Raw genomic sequence first — 21083 nt, 5'->3', positions numbered from 1 at the left:
TGTTATACTATCTGGTTATTAGTCCCTGACTCCAGGGTGGTGCCCCGTCAATGTTAATCCTTATTAATATTCTGTTGATTTTTGATAATTGATCATTATCTTTGATGATTGTTGAATTTGAATGATCAATAAGCTAGTGTTAATTTTAATTAATGTTTCATCGATGTTAACAATTAATGATTATCTTTGATAATTGTTGATTTAAAGGATTAAAAAAAAAGCTAACACTGATTCTCATCAATGTTCTATTGATTTTAATAATTAATAATTATCTTTGATAATTATTAATTATTGCTAATAACCAAACTTGCTCCTAAACATAGCGCACTACATTTACTGGAGCCCCATATGAGGTTTTAATGAGTTAGATTCAATTAATTAATTTAAATATTAATTAATAACTAAAGAAATAATTATTAATTATTTCTGATAGTAACACTGATCTAAACAACCAGTAAAGCCCTACATTATTTTATTTTATATTTAACTTTAAATCAATCTGTTTTTATATATTTTGTTTGATCTGTAAAACACTTTGGGTCAACTTCTGTTGTTTTTAAATGTGCTCTATAAATGAAGGTTGACTTGACATCATCAGTTGCACAAAAACCAAAACACGTGCATCATGAGTGGCAGGGAAATGCTGCGGGACACAGAAAAGGTTAGGTGCCTTTTATATATGTGAGTGAGTGAGTGTGCAACCAGCTGTGTCCTCAAAAAAGATAATTTGTGAGCATCAGATATAGTCTCCTTCCCCTGGACATGTATAACTGCTGAATTACAGCATGTGAAGCACAGAGGCACAAGTGTCGTTCACTCTGGTGTGCATAATGACACAAAATGAATAACAAACACACAAATATAGCAACCCACGTTGTGCTTTCCATCATGTTCTCGTTTATGATGATGCAAGACGGAAAAGCACCGGGTTTCGACAGAATCATACATCAGTCTGAAACCAGACCAACGCTGTGGGGGGTGCCGGGAACAATCGCGCTCAGATTCGGACCACAGCAAACGTTCCCAGTGTGAAAACCCTCTTAATGTGTCCCTGAGCAATTCTGAGTTGAAGCTACCCTTTTAAAAAATAGTTACTACACTACAAGCTATTAACAAAAGGGACTAACTACACTGAAGTACTATCTTTATTTAAAAAAATATAACTATCAGTATTAGACAGCATTTTAAGAGATAATGTAAACACGCCCAAGTAAATTGTTGAAAACAGTGGTGAACAGTAGCATTTAACTAAATATTCAACAACAAATAAGTAGTAAGTAGCTGTAAAAATAGGGTATTCGGCATGAAACTCAGATGAATCGTCCTTTAATATGGTTCATGTTAATGAATCCTCCAAACAAACTGATTCACTCAAATGAATCGAACTTCCCAATGCTTCATATGAGAGGGAGAGAACAGAACAGTTTTGGTGAGCTTCATACACATGAATCGTCCAAAAGAACCGACTCAATAAAATGAATCAGAGTTTCTAAAGATTCATGAGAGAGCGGTTTAGCAGAGCACGTTTGATCAGTCTTCTTGTCTTGAATACTGTGCACATAAACAACAAGTGTTCATATGGTAAAAGCGTCAGGAAAATTTTCAAATTCCGGGACATTTTGGAAATGGAATTTTATTTTTCCAGGACAGACTGCCAAAAAAACGGGACAAACCCAGGAAATCATGGACGGGTGCAACTTGACATGAGCGCTCTTTACAGCAGACACAGACATAAGCACACATCATTTGAGAGTTTGAAACCAGCACCTTCTGTCAGTTTTTCACAGCATCTTAGAAGAGTCCTCCATTGTTTCTGTGTTCCTCGTATTCTGAGGCTTATATATAGCAGTTAATACATTTAGACCGTGAGTTTTGTACACAGCTAGGGTAAATTGCATCTTATCTGTGCGTTTGGAAGCGCGTTTAGGCTTATTTAAGTTTAGACATTCACTAAAGTCCTTCATATAAGCACACCGAGCTGGTCTGACAAAGACTCCATGAGCGCAAGTGCTGAGTGTCTGTGCTCGTACTGGCTGCTGTCAATCAAACACACTGCACTCTGTTTATTAGCTGCTCTCTTTTTGCAAATAATGAAACAAACTTTTTTTAATCCGGGTAATGAGTAACGAGAGGCTCTGTATCAGAGTAAAAAGTATTTATTTGGCTAAAAAATTTAACAAAGTAAAAGTAAAGCTGCAACAAATTTAAATACTCAAGAAGGTACAAATTCCGAAAAAAGCTACTTAAGTACAGTAACAAGTACACCTCTGGTCCTGATCCACTGATCCTGACAGAAAGTAAAGAAGCCCAACTCTCCAAAAAAAAAATTTGGAAAAGGGGTTTCAAAACACCACAAACAGCAAGTTATTGGTATTTTCAGCTCAATTTGAACAAAGCAACCTTTGACAGCAGTTCTTTTCTGGGGTGCCAAAAGAACTTGGAAGTGCCCCCACCTTGCGTTTGTTTGTAAACAGTAACTTCATCTCTATGAAATGGAATGGATTGGCAAACAAAACTGCCAATCAATTTTTTTCTTTTTTTGAGGTTGCCAGAACACGAGTTTCTGCCCACTTTAACTCTTGGAAGCAAGTATGTGTCTCTTACTTTATGCTGCCATTCTGTTGCCTCCTCTTCCTTTTTCCTCTTGGCCTCCTCCAGCAGGGCAATTTTAGCAGTAAATTCTCCCAGCTCAGCAGCCTGTAGAGCAACGCAGACAAAGCAGAGAACTATCACAGCGCCTACACATGTATTTACACACTGGAGCCACAAGCCTTTCAGTATAAGTTAATTTACAATCAATCTAAATCAAATGAAGCAAATCAACTGGGATGCAGACCCATTCAAATGGGTTGCCATCTAGTAACTAAGTTAAAAAAAAAAAAAAAAATGCTCTGCTTTCAGTCTATTGAGGAATACATTTATGGATAAATTAAGACGGGATGAAGAAACTAAGAAAAAAAAAACATTTTGGAGAGCATGTTTTTATTTGGGTTACAGGTTAAAACTGTAATCTTTGTTTAATTAAAGACATACAGTACACCAGGTGTGCTTACACTTCTATAGCATGAGATCTACTTTTTTATAATGCTATTACAGTAAAATCTACCAAGCACAATTTAAATATACATTGTAGGCAGTGTTGTCACAATACCACCATTTCAGTAGTCGGTACCATTACCGGTCAAATTGTAGGATTTTCGATACCAAAACTAATACCAACTAACTTGTTAATTGGGTAAACATTTCACATTTCAAGTTCTCAAGTATTATTCAAGACAAGGTAACAGTCAGTTATTAAATAAGAACAAATAAACAAATTAAGAAAACTTAAGCGCATAAAGTTTCTAACAGCAGTATCAAGTATTCAAGTAAATATTAAGAAATTGAAAACAAAAACTAGGCCTAATGAAATGTAACAAAACTACATAGATTACAGGTATTCACTGTGTGATCATAATTAATGTATACATTTTAAAGCTACAAAAGTTATCCAGTCAAGAGCAATTGATGTTTTTCTTGTTTTTATTAATCATTGTTTGATTAATATAAACAACATAGGCAGTGGCAGGTCTATTAGGGTGCATTTAGGGCACTTTCACACAAGCACTTTTGGTGCATACCCAGGGTCAAATGACGTCAAAGTTTGGTTCGTTTGGATAATGTGAATGCTGTTTTCCGAACTCGGGTGTGCACCCGCGAACCGCACCCGGGTCCGCTTGAAAAGGTGGTCTGGGGTATGGTTCATGTGAACTCCAGTATGGTTTGCTGATGATATGAATGCAATTGTACCAAATCGCGGAAGTGAACCGCTTGTGATGACATTTAATTTGCATCTTTGCAGGTTCCTGATCGCAATTATTATGGTATAATGCATTTCTCATACCTGCTTGTGTCCAAATACACTGCCTTCAGAGAGCAGCTCACATTCTTCACATCTCTTGCAATGCATCCGTGGGCTTGTGGCAGACAAACGCTAATATTCATCACATCATTGCACATTCAGTGCATCCGCGGGAGACAAACACAAGTGTTCTTCGGTGCATGGCAAGTTTTCTTGGTAAATCCAAAGAGACCAACTTTAATACTTAACACAGTGATGTCTTCTCGAGTTGTTACCTAGATACAGTGGTAAACAGCCGTCGCTTGTACTCACGTTGATGATGTAATCGAACCGCAGTTCGGACCCAAATAATATGATGTGAACAGAGACCAACGGGGGCAGTGGGAGGGGGAGGAAGCAAATGCTGCAAGCACCCTTACACTGCAGTCCTAATGCACAGATCTGAAATTTTGAGAAATATTTTTTTTTTTGTCCTAGTGTTTATGTTTACTTCAGACATAACTGACTGTGTTTCTATTAATACCTCGCCAAGAAAGGCATTTTGAAGTGTATTTGATTGTCATGCAGGGGCTCTCAAAGCACACGCACACACAAAAAGAAGCCGTTGGTCAGTCAGACTGTACACAGGGGGCGAGTTTCCAAAACGTAGCATGGCGGGGGAAGAGTTATTTATATTCATAAGGAAAGCGAAACCCAATTGGATGATTCAATTATATCTTTCAGGACATGGCTACCGAATTGGTTGGAGAAACTATAACCCAAACTTAACTCTTCCCTTAAAAACTTAACCGTAACCAAATCGGGTAGATCTTTCTTTATAAATATGAATAAGTCTTCCCCTGCCATCCTACGTTTTGGAAATCCGAATTTTGATTTTTAAGATTCTCATTATTTTTGTAGTTTAACTCTCTACATCCTTTCCCTTTTGACCTGTTAATGCAATCGGCGAAATGGGCATCCCTGATCTACACAAACTTTTCTCCATCCTTCACATAAAAAAACATTTATACAGATGCATACAGAGAAAAACATACCAGTTGTTCCTGGTTTTTCATCTGGTCAGCTGCCTGTTTGGCCAGCGCTACTTTGGCTTCCTCCGCTGCCTGTTTCTCTTTCTCCAGCCTCTCTGCCTCCTCTTTCGCTTTCTTCCGCTCCTGCTCAAGCTCTAGAGCTCTGCGTGTTTGCTCCTCCAGCTCTACACAAACACACACAAATACACAAACACACACACACACACACAAGCTTATATTAGTCACACCCTGTCAAATAAGTACAAAAAGCAGCATTATTTTAATTCCTTTGACAACTCCCATAATGCTTTCTCTACATCAGTACACTGACTGGGAAGGAGAAGTCTATAAGGACACGATCCCCCATTAAACAAATTATTTGCTACAGTACATCAAACATCAATGGACAACATCATTAAGACCTCTTGAAACTTCTTTAAAACTACTGGTGTGATACTACAGACTGCCCTTGTAGCCAACACAGTCCTAAGATTGTTTCAGATCCCTTGTATCTTTTATATGAACTGGCCAAACACAGAAAACCTGCCAATTCTTGAGAACTTTATACAAATGCAAAGCATGCTAGTGGGAAACACGGGAACTTGTGGGTGAGGGGTGCTGCACAATGAAAACACATCTTTAGTTTAAGAATAAGATAATATGGGGCTTTGGCATTTCCTGGTTTATGAAAGTTTACCTTCCTTAGAAGACAGCCCTATGAGAGGCGAGAGATTTAAGTTTAGTTAGTATTATCCTCCACTTCAGTGGAGAAAGTCATTTAGCCCTTGACATCCCTTATTTGTACTCAGTATACTGTACATTATGTGCAATAAGTTTAAAAAGATGTAAAATGCAGTTGCTCTCAGCTTGGAAAAATTCACATATCTACAGAAGCTGTTGCATTGCATCAATAACAGGTTTATCTGAAATTGAATCCTCTGTTTGAGCTACAAGATTTTAAAAGTGTTCTAATCCCTGGCATAAGAGGGAGACAAAGGGAGGGATCTAATAGCACAATGAAGTCCGGATATGATTGTACCTTTCTGTGCTTTTATCGTCTGTTCCTCAATCTGTCTCAGTCTCTCTATCAATTCATCCTTCTCTCGCTCAATTCTCTCCTTCTCCTTCTCTGCGTGCTCTCGTTTCTTCTTTTCATTCTCAAGCTGAGCTCTAATGGAGAGAGAGAGAAAGATGTGGTGAAATGTGAATCACATACCAAAACCTGATGAAGTTTAGAGAGTTATCACTTCAGAGTAAACATTTAGATCTCTTTATGCTTTTACTGGTCTGTTGAATACGGCCCTCTCATGCAGTGTTTCTCAAATGGTGGGTCGCGACACTATTCGTAATGTGTCGCGATAGCAGGGAAAGAACAACGCCATGGTTCTCCCTTTTACATTTTTTTGGAGACCGGCCAAGTGAAATTTAGCACAAATTTAATGATAATCTCACGTTCAACTAAAGGCTTCTCATCTGCACTGCAGTATTTATGCAGTGCGATTAAAACTTTTGTGCAAATGTAAGGGAACCAGCTCGCGCTAATGATCTGCTCTGCTATCTCTCGTATGCATGCGCAGCAGCCGGGCTTCCCTTGATATTGTGGCATACAGACCTCAAAACTGATGTGACTCATTTGAATACTAGTGAGAATTTTCTAGTTTAAAGCGCTATGGAAGAAGTCAGGTAAAACGTGAAACAGTAGGCAGTCCCGACATGCCTAACAGCACTGAAGAGTAAAAGATTTGGTGCTATGTGCCAAAATAAAGTTTTTTAAATGTATTTTTATTACACATCACCTTTACATAAAGGGCTTAAAAGTCTGGACCTCCAAGACTTGGCAACAAATTATGTTTTCCTCCCATGTAATATATGTTCGGTTTTAAATTTGTTTGAAATGAGTAAATAAACGGGGTAACAAATATAATGAGCTCATATATGTAAAATAGGCTCTTCAATTTTTAAAAGGGGGGGGGGGGCTGGATTTACTGTATCTTTGCTATTGACATCAAAACAATGCAAGATAAAAGAAAATCAGATCCAGGGTACATTCAATTCAGGTAACATTTTTTACTATTGGTCATGAAGCAAAACCAGTTGAGAAACACTGCTCTAATGCATGTAAAAATATCAAATTTTATTCAGCTAACTACTAGGCAGGACTAATGTTAATACAATTAATAATAGTACCGGTTGTACCGTTTGCAATACTTCACACCAGGGGCAATTCTAGGGTCAGTGGATATTCAGGGCTTAGCCCAGACCGATGTGGAAACGTGTGAGGTCATCCTTTGATGAAATATTAGGATTTAATACACTATATAACAAAAGTACAACTCTTAAATATGTGAGGTGTCACTAAAAGATCCCATTAACTTTTGTCTCAGCCTCAGATACATTCAAATATCAGAAGTGGCATGCTTTTAAAACACTCTTAAAAACATGATTTAAAAAACACACTTTTAGTCACTTTCGACTTTGTAGTTCAATGTATTGAGTACAATGATGATAGTTTTGCATTACTGATTTGTCAAAAGTTTAAGTTAGTTTAGAAGTCAGAAGGATGTAAATATGCTAAAACAGGTGCTTATGAGAAAAAAAAAATGCTGGATTTGCCAAGTGTGCAAGGTTCATGGCATCTTGTCTTTAAAAAAAAAAATAAAAAAACATTTGTGAGTTTTGCAAAACATAAATGTCTTGGCTCATGTCTTTAAGTTTGCAAATTTCTCAAGCACATCTGTATATTACTCTTTGTTTTGAGGGTTATATATCTCAATATTTGGTACTTACTGCATCTGGATGGACAAAGTCTATGGGATGTATTGCGGTCACGGATCCGAAAATAATAAGCGCAAAAATAAATAAAAAGCGCAGATCAAAATAATAAGCAAAGATCAAAAAATAACAAGCATGAATCAAAAATATATAAACACATTTAAAATATGCTGCAAAAAAACGACAAAAAAATTAAAGCAAAGTCACCAGAACTGCAAACAAACTCATGTTTTCCTTGGTTATATTACTGTTTTTTGTGCTCTCTGACAATTTTGCTCATATTTTCATTCTTTTTTTGTACGCTTACTCTGTATTTTTCTTTGCTTTTGTTTCCAAGTTCTGCACTTGATTTTCCAAAACTTGTGAGTAGAGTTTCATGTAAATAAGGGGCCGTTTTGCGTTCCTATTGGTCCACTAGTTCTTGATCGACAGCTCGTCCTCTAGCCAATCATTCGAAGAGGGGAGGTGATGTCACTCCAATGCAACTCTGACAGCTGCTGCTCAATATTATATTATTTGTGGTTGATAGATACGCTGCTTGTGTCTGTTTTGAGTATTTTCTGCCAGCTCTAGGAAACAATGTGTTGTCCGAGTAGGCCATTATCATAGTCCGTTAACACATGTATCATGTCAGCTGAATTTAGTTAGCAGAGTTTTAGTTAGGCATTATTTAAGACTTGATCATGCATATCCAGTGTTTTTCTACTAATAAAATCCTGTAGGTCTATCAACTTTGTTACAGCTGGAATAAGCCATTTGTAAGAGAACATTAACACAAAGTTAGTTCTAAATAAAAATAAACTCTAGGAAAACTGTACTTTGGGTGGCAGTGCTTCAAAACTATATTAATATTAATTATTTTATGCACAATAAGAGATTATTTTAAATCACCTATTTTGATAAACAGTCATTCTTAATGACCTATTCAATCACTCAAATAGATATTTCACATTATATGGTAATTTAATCTCTACGTCTACCACTATCAGTATTGGGATTTTTTTAGTCAGTAGATGAACACATATATCAGCAATTTAATCAAGAACATGACTGACTGGTCTAGTGGTTACTTTTTGCATCTAGTTTTTAGAGGTTCTGATTTCTAATTCACCCAAATATAAAGTTTATTGTAATAAACCAAGATTGCATCTGTATGTCAGTGGATGGGTGTTACACTTTAAAAATAAAATGCAACAAAAGATGCTGGGAGACGAGAGTAGCGGAAACACAGACACATTTATTGACCATTCTGTATTTAAAAAAATAAAAATAAAATCCCAGAGAACTCCAAAGTTCAGACAGCGACGGACACAAACTGTCTGCTCCAGCAGTGGGAATTTGCACGAGAGCATCGGTGACCAAGATGGCACAGCTCACGAACACTCATCGCACAACCCAGCCATGAAAAACTCTGTTTATATAGGAAGGAAACACAATGCATGCCAGTGCTCTCCATTAACAACCAGCTCACCTGGTTACCCCACACATGAGAGCGATTAAGAGAGAGAGAGAGAGAGAGATAAAGACAAAACACACGCTCTACATACACAAACAATACGGCCGAGAAGGCAATCACAATGGGGGACATATTTCATTTTTCTATTTCCTGGAAAAGAGCGTGAGCTGCGGAAAAAACTGCTGACACTAAACACAGCCACAACAAACATTTATCATAAATTCAAAATAACAGATTCCAGCGCTGGATCAGCAATCAAAACATACACAGATCAGATGAAACAGAAACTCCAACTCAAGAACTGGAAATGTTTAACACATGAAATGAGAAATATACTTAACTGAAGAATGTAGTTACACATACTTCATATACATAACATATGAACGAGGGATCCCTTCTAGACAGGACACGAAAAATCCTCTCAGTGTTATTTTGGGAATCATTTAACAATGGAGCTTGGCTGCCCTCTATTGGACATTTCTTGTAATTGCCACTCAAAACTGGGTTACATTTATGGCATGGTTTTCTATTATTTTTACATTTCAGTTGATATTTTTATTATATTTTATTTATATAAAAAATAAGAAATATGTTTATTAACAATAAACTTGAAAATTCAAGCATGCCAAATACCTCAAAATATGTGAATATACACAAAAAGGAATGATGACATTTAATGTGTTGCCATGGCAACAGTATTTAACATATCAAGAATCCCTTCAGAATTTTAAATCTGCATTGTCTTTTGAAAATTTGAAGCAATTCAGGTTAACATAATATGGCTATTTCAAAGTCTGTTAAAAGTCACACACTTCCTTCTGCCAGTTGGTGGAGCTACGACCGTGACCCATAATAGCCACATCAATGTGATCAGCCTGCAAGGACAAACATTTGGCTCAATTTTTATGTAAATCACACCATGCACGCAGAAGATATGAGACATTTCCTTATTAAAAATTTTTGACGTTATTTTATCGCATCGCCATGGCAACACTGTTCGGCAACACCGTTCGATATATCAAAAATCCTTTCGCAATTTAGCATCGTCAATGTCTTGGCATGATGTCGCCCACATTTGGTACCTGTAACATGAAATCCATGGGAGGAGTATTTCGAATTCCAGAGCATGCATTTTTCAAACAATCCAGAATGGCCAATGTATTTTTGGGCAGAGCTTATGACTGCCAGCACGAAAGTTGTCTGGCTTGATGAGATCTGTATGTGTACAAAGTTTGGTGACTGTAGCTCAAAAGTGATGTGCTACAGAATCCCCCGAACATGCCCATGTTCTAGGTGGTGCTGCAGAACACCCCCTCCCCCCCCCCAACTTTGCCAAGCCCTAATTGGCCAACGACTCTGATGTGTGTGCAAACTTTCAAGAGTTTTCATGCATGTTATGTACCCCAAAAGTACCGAAAACCTTGAAAAGCAGAATAATAGGGGGCCTGGGTAGCTCAGTGGTAAAATACACTGGCTACCACCCCTGAAGTTCGCTAGCTCACTAGTTTGAATCCCAGGGCGTGCTGAGTGACTCCAGCCAGTTCTCCTAAGCAACCAAATTGGCCCGGATGCTAGGGAGGGTAGAGTCACATGGGGTTAACTCCTCGTGGTCGCTATAATGTGGTTCGTTCTCGGTGGGCCGCGTGGCGAGTTGGGTGTGGTTGCCGCGGTGGATGGCGTGAAGCCTCCACACACGCTATGTCTCCGTGGCAGCGTGCTCAACAAGCCACATGATAAGATGCGTGGGTTGATGGTCTCAGACGTGGAGGCAACTGGGATTTGTCCTTCGCCACCCGACTGAGGTGAATCACTATGCGACCACGAGGACTTAAAAGCACACAGGGAATTGGGCATTCCAAATTGGGAGAAAAAGGGGAAAAATCCCCCAAAAAAGAAAAGCGGAATAATAATAATAATCCTTAGAAGAACAATAGGGCTCTCGCACTTTCAGTTCTTGGGCCCTAATAATAATCCTTAGAAGAAAAATAGGGGTCTCACATTTTCAGTGCTTGGGCCCTAATAAAGAGTGGCACACAAAAACAGAAAGGCCAAATTACTGACATCAGCTCAGATGATCACTATTGCACACTCACACCTGAGCTGCACACTATCTTCTGTATGGGTTTACCACCCTTTTATAACACACAGTTCATACCACTTTTGGCATTATTAAATTAATAGTTATACAATCAAATACTTCCATATCCGACAATGATTTCTAACAAGAAAAATAACAGACATTTTAGACATTTCTAAAGTATCAATTGTAATAAATAACCAATATATCTTTATTATACATCCCCCCGTAAGTATAATACTTATGGATGCACCCACCTCAACGCGAGTACGCGTGCCATAACAATGCACTCTACTAGCACTCCGATTTAACCATTTGAACTGGCATTCCCTACCTGGTAAGTCCCCACATTACAATGCTTCCCAACATATTACCCAAGCAATAAAGGATGATAAACAAAGTAATTCCAAACATTCAGAAACAATACTTACATACACAATTTAAACATCCTTAGCCCGCTGCATAATGTGCACCTTATACACCGCACTTGTTTTACACGTGCATGCTTGTAACTTTGTTCTCTGTTTGAATGAATATTACATTTCACTCCTACACTGTGGTATCCCCCCAATAATTCCAATAAAGCACATAGTTCCTCCAAATGTCAAACTATCAAACTATTCAGTATTCTAAATGCGCATGCAGCATTCTTACATTGACAGCGTGTATTCACATCAACAGAGTTATACTTGATTTTAAAATATATTTATATTGTAGTATTGACTTGATACCGAAGTACTGGTATTTTTAACATCCCTGCAAGATGATAAACATTCTGGCCTTTACTAAAAACATTAAGGGCTTATGCCCTGGTACACTGCCTGGCCAAAAAAAAATTTGCCATTTGGATTTAAATAAGCAGATACTTAAGAGCCTATGATTGGATCATTATTGCAGTGATTAATAAGTTTCAGCTGGCAACAATTATTTTAACCGTAACTGATGCAGTGTGTAGCTTCTCATTTCTTAACATTGTCGGAAGACGTATCCCGTGGTCGTGGAAAAGATGTTACTGTGTTTCAAAAGGGGCAAATTATTCGTATGCATCAAGCAAAGAAAACAACGAAGGAGATTTCTGAAATCACTGGAATTGGGTTAAAAACTGTCCAACACGATTAAAACCTGGAAGGATAGTGGTTAACCATCAGCTTCGCGAAAGAAATGTGGTCGGAAAAAAAATCAGGAATGATCGTGATCGGAAATCACTTAAATCTTGGTGAAGTCACATCGTAAAAAATCGACAGTAGAACTCACAGCTATGTTTAATAGTGAAAGTAAGAGCATTTCCACATGCACAATGTGATGAGAACTTACAGGATTGGGACTAAACAGCTGTGTGGCCACAAGAAAGCGATTGGCGCGTCAGGGTAAGAAGGGAACGCATGAAGCGATGCACCCATCATGCGCAGTGCCCACTGTACAAGCATCTGGAAGCAGTGTTATGATCTGGGGTTGCTTCAATTGGTCAGGTCTAGGCTCCGTAACATTAAGCACTATAATATGAAGTCAGCTGACTACTTGAAACTACTGAATGACCAGGTTATCCCATCAATGGATTTTTAATTCCCTGATGGCACGGGCATATTCCAAGACAACAATGCCAAGATTTATTGGGCTCAAATTGTGAAAGAGTGGTTCAGGGAGCATGAGGAATCATTTTCACACATGAATTGGCCACCACAGAGTCCTGAACTTAACACCATTGAAAGTCTTTGGGATGTGCTGGAGAAGACTTTACAGAATGGTTCGACTCTCCCGTCATCAATACAAAATCTCTGCCAAAAATTAACGCAAATCTGGATGGGAATAAATGTTGTGACATTGCATAAAGTTGTCGAAACAATGCCATGAAGAATCAAAGCTAAAGGCGGTCCAACTAAATATTAGAGTATGCAACTTTTTTTTGGCCAGGCAGTGTAGATAACCTCTATCACTGTCCATGCTATTCTCAATGGAATCAAATGAATTGTAGACCAGGAATCCTATACTTTTGGCCTTTACAGTGCATGTCATAAAAATGGCTTAAAGTCCACTATCATATGAACAAAATAATAATAATAGAAACAGAAATGCATTAAATGATAAAAAGCAAGATCTCATTCTAGCATTTAAAGTGCTATTGGACCCTTGTTAAAAGCAGGAATTGATATCTATAAGATCAGTAATCACCTCTCTATCTGTTTCTGGTGTTTCTCTTCTCTGGCCTGAGCCTTCATCTGCTGCACCTCGATGGTATCGGGCTTTCTCCTCCTCATGTACAGCTCATGATTGCCCATACAGAGAGCCAGGATGCGCTTGTTGATTCGCAGCCGAGGTGCATAGAACACAAAGTCCTGCATGATCAGAATTGAAGAGATTTAGTCAACAAGTTCATATCTTAAAACCTCATTTCATTTCCTCTCAGCTCATTCTTAATTTCATCTGAATGTATTGTATTTTAAGAGCCAGCTGCATTCCTGGATGCAAAACAAAGAATTGAACAACTCTAAATCACTGCAACTAAGATGTAACAGTGTTAACATGCACACAAAAATTCTGATTGACATAGGAATTTGTACACGATTAAGCCAATATTCCAGTTTCTAGAAACCTGAAGACAGGTGGCTTATAACTGTAATCACTGGTAAACTGTGTCATTTAAGCAGAACAGTATTTGCAATATCCACTGTCCTTTTTGGAGCAAGAAGACAGATGAAAATAAAAATCAACATACAGATAGGTTAAATCACAATAAGAGATGCATGACCTAAACCTCTGTTGACAAGGAAATCAATGAGAATTAATGGGTTAATTAAATGAATGAGCAAATTACTAAAATGCTTATAAATGTAAAAAAAAAAAAAAAATAATAAAAATATTTTTTAAGAGAATATAGGCTTAACCAAAATGATGTGCAAGTAAACATGGTTAGCAAGTCTTTAGAATGTATTGTAACACTTTTCTGGAGCTTGTCAAAATGACAAAATAATAATGTAAAGGCTTACTGGTGCTTTCTTATCAATAGGCTTGATGACAAACTTCTTATCATTGAAAGAAATGTTTCGGATCTCACTCCATGGGAAACCAATCTTTGGTGTGAGCCTGAAAACAGAGAGGGGATAAGCTTGAAAATTTATAGTTTACTCAACAAGTAAATCATGTTACAAACAGCCAGCAGAGGGCAGCAAAGAAAGAAGTTTTGTTCACCTGCTGAGAGAGGGTTCCTACTCTTTTTCAGAAATCATTTTCCAGGACAAATCCAGGACATTTTTAATAATGCGAGGAATAAAAGACAGGTATCGCACCCTACATTCTTCTCTCCAGAAGTCTTTAAACGATGTGCAGTTTATGACATTCATCTATGAAATCAGCTCATTAATATGAGCTATTGAGCTCTCAGACATTGACAAATTGATTACAGACAATTACACACACAGCTTCCACTGTTAAACTCTTTATTAGCATCACCGAGGGTTGTTCTACTGCTGAAATAAAATATTCATAGTTGTTGGTTGACTGTTTTATAAACTTCCTGTTCAATACAAAACCAGGGAGGGCTCTCTCAGGTAGAAGCGACCCATTTGCCAAATGTCTGAGACCGAATGCATTATAATAAAACAAAATCTTGGGTAGGCCTAGCCCACCTATGTCAATCAGCCTTTGTAACTTATTGAAATGTAATCTGGGATGCTTACCATTCCAAATGAAGGGAGAGACTGTAGCAGGTAGTTGAATTTTGGAATACAATTCATTGAAGCCCACCTGCCCACATTGCTTGAAAACCTTTTTATTAAGGGGTCAAAATGAACTAACTAAATCAGACAAATTTGCTGAGAATAAAATGCCCAAATATTTAATGCCCTGTTTGTCAGTCAATCAATCAATAACAGATGAAATGAGGGACTTAGATATAGAAGAAAATCTATTCTAGTATGAATCTTATGAACTGATGAAAAAAATGTATAGTCCTTACCAGATGGGTTCAAAAGTCTCCAAATATCTGTAAGACCAAGATTTTTAGACATCCTGTGAATTTCCCCAGCAAACGATGTCCTTTATAAAGTCAATGGAGTGAGTGGGTCATTGTGTGATTCTCACATTGCAGCCGAGTGGGCCTGAGTCACTGAACATTCACTTGACCGTCTGAGGAAACTGGGCACCTTTTTTTTTTGCTTTTTGCACAGCGACAATGTTGCTCTAGGGGGCTTGCACACTTGCTTCACTATGATCAAGGACTGAGTCCATCAAAAGATTAAAGTCTCCTCCCAATATTATATCATGAGGGGTGCAACATCCCTTCAAGATCTATAAAAAAGCCCTGGTCATCAGCGTTAGGTGCATAAATATTAGCCAAAACAAGACTTTGCCCCTGAATTTCTGCTAAAACAATAATGACTCTTCCTAATTTATCTTTAATCTGCTTGAGACATTTGAATTGTAGATGCTTACTTATCAATGCAATGAATCCCCTGCTCTTAACTGAGCCAGCATTAAAGAAAACATGCCCACCCCATATCTTCCCACATTTTCAGCTTCCTGTGGGGAAAGATATGTTTCTTGAAGCAACACTATATCATATTTCTTACGTTTAAGAAAAGAAATAACCTTCCTTATTTTTGTAAAAAATAAACACAAAGAACATGTAGATTCATCCACATAACTGTCCCAAAGGATTGTTACTATACAAAACAAACTCCAGCCGCTAGGCCGAACCAGCACAAAAAGAAACAAAAAAGGCGCCCAGTTTCCTCGGACAGTCAAGTGAATATTCAATGAGTCAGGCCCACTCGGTTGCAATGCGATCACCACACAATGACCCACTCACTCCATTGACTCCATGAAGGACATTGTTTGCTTGGGACAATTGAATACTTTGCGGCCATCCTTAGCATCTATTCTCAATTTGGCCAGGAACATCAGTGCAAAAGCGAACTTCCGTTGATGTAAGAGTTTCTTGCATTCCCCAAATCAATCACGTCTCTCTCGTCGAATTCGCAAAGTATGGGAACAAGAAAATGTTGTGGTTCTTCTAAGAAAGCCTTCCTTTACTCCTCGCCTCACGTAACACAAGATCTTTATCGGATGATCTCAGAAATTTGTTCGAGGCCTGTTTCCCTCAGCAGATCGGCGAGCCGGAACTCTGTGAGCTCGCTCGATTTCCAGCTTATGGCCTGTTATGTCGAGCAGACTCGGAAAGGGCCCGTCCAGAAATTCCACCATATTATGACCCTCTGCTCACTCAGGAATTCCAAGAATTCAGACGTTGTTCCGCCGACTATGATTTTCCATATCCTCCAACTTTTTGCAGACATGCTACAAGTCCGCCTTGATCGCTAGCGGATTAGCAGCTAATTCCCTCTCTGATGACTCCAGACAATCGATCCGTTTCTCGACATCCACCACTCTTGTAGCCACATCAGTGAATTTCATCTCCATGGCAGTGATCGATCTACATATTGCAGCAAGATCCTCCAAGTAAGCAACAATCTTTGTCAGCATTGCCAACATGTATAGCAATTCACGGCGAATCTCTTTCACCTCTCCAGCCAAATTGACTCCCTGGTCCGAGGCCTCCAGAGGGGCTTGAGCAAGTTTTTTACCTCAAACAAAAATGCCAGCAGCTCTTTCAGCTTAAGCAAGTTTTTTAATAGTGTTTTTTAATGCCTCCAGATGTTGTCTTCCTAGAACAGTTATGGACCAGGGTGTTTCAAATCTCACCGGTTTATATCATTAAAAGTATCAAAACTCTGTGAATCACTGTTCACACGTCCGAACACCGCATGGCATCATGTGACTCCTGGCAACATGAATTTTTGGTTAAAATGCACTTTTCCCCCTCAATTTTGCATGCTCCGTGTCTGCTGCGAGAGCACTCGTGTAATCAAAGACTCTATATTACATTTGGTATTATGATAGAATAATTAAGTTAAATTCCATAATCGAAGCATCAAAATTTCACTGTCAGATCGATGCATTGCGATTACACTCCTAACAACTGTGTCAATATAATCAGAAACTGATCCAAATAATAGACTTAGACCGTAGCAAGATTATTAGAAAACAAGTCACCAAATTACTTACAAGTTAACAAGGCTAGCTCGCTGGTTACCAGTTAAAATTCACTGCAAACATTCAAGCATAACATTATCTACAGGTAGCTGCTGCATGAGCCATGGACATGACATGAGGTGCATTCAACAGTGGGGTTTCAACGCATTGCGTTTCCAAAATATAATAAGATAATGAGTCAAAAACTCTGCGTCCCTGAACATTGTGCTTTTAACTACTAATGACTGATTTAGGGGCTTAAGGTATTAGTTCTCAGCAAAGGGAAAATGCTGATTTTTTTTTTCTTATTTTCCAGGACAACAAGATTTTCCAGGACATTTCACATTGTCTTTCATTTTCCAGGTGTTTTCCAGGACTGGAAATAAGTCATATATTTTTCAGGTTTTCCAAGACACGTGGGAACCCTGTGACAGCCAATCAAATCAGCTGACCTGTGGGAAGTCAGCACACAAGTATGGATTATCTTTTGAACTATAGGTGGCGCTGTCTTTAATCTGCTCAGGTATCCTCAGGACATTATGTCGATGATGCATACATATTTTTTTTTAATTCCGACAAAGCATTTAAAATATATATCTCTTTTCAATTAAATTCAATATGGTGGAGTGGCAGTATGGATGATATGGGAAAAAATGATACAGTTGAAATTCGCATGACCTACGGAATCCATGAATTTAGAACACAGGGTTTCGTTGAGATAGGACAAAGTGTTCCTGAGATACAGCCTCAAATCCATTTTCACATCAACCTCGTTAAATTTGCGATGCTGTAACTTTTGAACAAAGGCGAAAATCTAAATTCTGTCTGATCATTTCTGTGCGGCTCGGTCTGGAGAATATTTCAAAACATTGTTTGGAAAAATCAGACAAAGTTTGAAGGATGTGAAACTTTTAAACTGTAAACATCATAATCTAAGAAGGCGGCCATTGTAGTGGGTGCAGTTTTTAGGAGTTCAAGCCCGAAGGGCTAGAAACCCTATTGTTTTTGAAAGGATTTTTATTGTTAGGGGTTTCTAGACATTCTAGCTCCCAGCACCCCCTGGCATCCTTTGAAAACCCCCTGGGGGGTGGTACCGCCCCATTGAGAACCCCTGGATTAAGTGATAGAAAGACTAAGGAACTCTCAAAAGGTATGGGAAACCTGTCTAATTTGTTGCCTATTAGACGTCAATCTGAGATTGCTGTGCGGTCAACAAGTCATTTTTAGTCAATGACCTCATCACCACAAACAACCTGGATTTTATGTTTCTAAATGAAACTTGGTTAGATAACAGCTGCAGTGCAACAGTTCTCAATGAATCAGCCCCTCCAAACTTTACTTCTATGAGTGTCGGTAGAGCTGTTAGGAGAGATGAAGGATTAGCTGCCATATTTAACCCTTTCCAGCCGGAGCGTTCAAATTTGGGAACAATTATATTCCCATGGTTCCTGTCTCAATATCTTTGCTGTCCATTCACCGATTTTATCTCTGAAAACTGCCAGATACTCATGACAATATAAGCTAAAAGCACATATGATTAGTTAAGGGGTTACTGGGCAGGAATAATAAATGTATTGTCATCAGCATCATCCACCACTTGCCTAAGCAGAGCCAGAGAGGATATCACGGGAGATTACCTCCAGTGTTGGATTTACTGCTTCAAATTGAAAACTGAGGCGATCTTTCGAGGTAAGACAAGTTATTTAACATGTGTTATCATTATTGTCTATTGAAAGTCAAAACATTTTAGTTACGAAGCATTTATTTGTAGGAGTAATGCTAGTTATTTCTGGAAAAAATGACATGACCGTCGGCGTTCATCGGACAGGCAGCTAGCCTCTATTTTTAAGCAAATTTCTGTGAAACTTGCTAAATAAACATTAGCTAGCAATACTGTGTACATTTTTAGCTAAATATCAATAACTTTTTTGGCCAATTTTGTCACTTGTGAAAAATCCACCTGAAGTAATGTGAGGCAGAGAGCAGATGCTGTTCAGACCTTTTTTTTTTTTTCCACTGTTCAGACCTGCCTGGAAACTAGCCTGCTATTTAGATAAGTTATCTAGCTTGTTGATTTTCCCTTGTAATAAAAAAATGGTAGATACACTCACAGAAATATTTAAGCCTATTTGTAAGATTTATGTAATTTAATTGCATATAGCATTTCCATTCATTTGCATTACATAGTTTTCATATATTAAAACTATGTAATGCAAATGAATGGAAATGTTCTTCTTTCTATAATTTAGCAGATAGCCTTACCCATCCATCACACAGACATGATTTTAGATTGTGTGTAGCTTCCTGTTCACAAGGAAAGTGTGAGAGGGCTGTCTGCAGTTGGACATTCTGGTTAGTCTGCAAGCCTTTGGTGACTATTCAGTGTACGGATTTGTGAAGAACAAACTGCTGGCTACCAATTGTGTACTTTTTTCTGTTGTAGAGATGGATAGAGACTATGGCTCCCTGCTCAGCACCCTCAAGAGGAGGAGGCAGCTGACTGCTGATGAGCTTAGGTTCATAGCATAGGAGGACATGGCTCATGAGGGCATGAGCACACAGGAGGAAGATCTGCTGGACCAGGAACTACTGCAGGAAGACCCGAACCACGAGGAGATGGAGAATGAGATGGAACCTGATCCCCAGCCAAGAACATCAAATGGGTATATACAGTATGAATGTGTATGTATTGTTTGTTTCTATTTCTCATATGACTGATACTCACAGTAACATTAAAACTGTTACTCTTATTATTTTGGGTATGGCTAGCCATTCTTGCACAGGTCCAAAGTCAGCTAGAAAGCATAAACGCTTCCCTGACTCTGTTTCTTATCCCTCATACTCTGACATCGATTCACAGGCACCAAAACCTCTCCCATTTAAGCCTAGCCGTCCATTCGGTATTGACTTAGGTAGCGTGCGTCAGTCTGCGTGGTCAACCTCCAATATGATGTTGCGAGAAATTGACTTTTCATGCTGTTTTTTACTCAGGCTGTAGTTGCCGAGATATGCAGCTTTACAAACCATCAGGGGTGGGAGCTCATGCTAAACTGTCCATCATATTCCAGCTACCAAGGAGCTTGGATGGAGGTGACCCCCGATGAATTTTAAAAATTTCTTGGGTTGCTCATATACTTGGGGTTTTCAATTCTCCCTGATTCCCATCGTCATTGGGGAACCAAGTCACTTCAGGGCTTGTGGGCAAGGGGATTTATGTTGCGTGACCACTACAAGGCTCTTTTAGCAGCTCTACATGTTGTAGACCCTACCACAGAGGATAATCAGGATTGCCTTAGGAAGTTGCGTTATCTTATGGACCACCTCAAACAAAAATGCCAGCAGCTCTTTCAGCCTAACCAAAATCTTGCAATAGATGAACGTATGGTCAAGTCTAAAACTCGGTCAGGATTTAAACAATACATGAAGGGCAAGCCTACTCGGTGGGGTTTTAAATTATGGGTAATTGCAACATCAGACTCGGGGTATGCCCTCGACTTTAATGTTTACACAGGTAGTCATGATGGGCATGTCACTGACTTGGCGACCAAAGTAGTTGAATCGTTACTGCAGCCATTCAAAGACCAGGGCCACAATATTTGGTTTGACAACTTTTACATGTCCCCAGCTCTTATGGTTTAGTTGTTAGAAATGAGAACTAATGCCTGTGGGACATGCAGGGTGAATTGTAAACTGTTTCCTGCAGAATTTAAAGATATCAAAAGATGGAAATGCAAGACAGCAATAGGAACTGTTTTCAGTCTTGGCACTTAGCTGAGTGTGACCAGTTTCGCGAAGAGGCCTAGGTTGGGCTGTGTTTACTGGTGTTGTCATCCTCCCCCTCCCCCTCCCCTCTTTTCTCCCTCTCTTCTCTCCACAGGTATTGCAGTTGTTGAGTATTTA

The 21083-nt window shown here is 38.6% G+C and overlaps 1 protein-coding gene and 1 long non-coding RNA gene across 8 annotated transcripts in view; one reads left to right on the top strand and one right to left on the bottom strand.

Moving 5' to 3' along the window:
* Nucleotides 1-21083, bottom strand: part of LOC127443695 (radixin) — a 280821-nt gene that overhangs the window by 30616 nt on the left and 229122 nt on the right. For 6 of the 7 annotated variants that reach the window (XM_051702493.1, XM_051702492.1, XM_051702494.1 and 3 more), the window contains 5 exons: nucleotides 14141-14237; nucleotides 13326-13489; nucleotides 5891-6021; nucleotides 4876-5036; nucleotides 2605-2697 (listed from right to left, as the gene is read on the bottom strand). In XM_051702493.1, the coding sequence (XP_051558453.1) occupies nucleotides 2605-2697; nucleotides 4876-5036; nucleotides 5891-6021; nucleotides 13326-13489; nucleotides 14141-14237 (646 nt within the window). The remainder of the gene's footprint in view (nucleotides 1-2604; nucleotides 2698-4875; nucleotides 5037-5890; nucleotides 6022-13325; nucleotides 13490-14140; nucleotides 14238-21083) is intronic. The other variant, XM_051702491.1, reaches the window with a different exon arrangement.
* Nucleotides 1-21083, top strand: part of LOC127443757 (uncharacterized) — a 600892-nt gene that overhangs the window by 353609 nt on the left and 226200 nt on the right. The window lies entirely within an intron of this gene.

This window comes from Myxocyprinus asiaticus, chromosome 7, assembly GCF_019703515.2.
Source record: "Myxocyprinus asiaticus isolate MX2 ecotype Aquarium Trade chromosome 7, UBuf_Myxa_2, whole genome shotgun sequence".
Taxonomy (NCBI): Eukaryota; Metazoa; Chordata; class Actinopteri; order Cypriniformes; family Catostomidae; genus Myxocyprinus; species Myxocyprinus asiaticus.
This window is presented reverse-complemented; position numbering and strand designations above follow the sequence as displayed.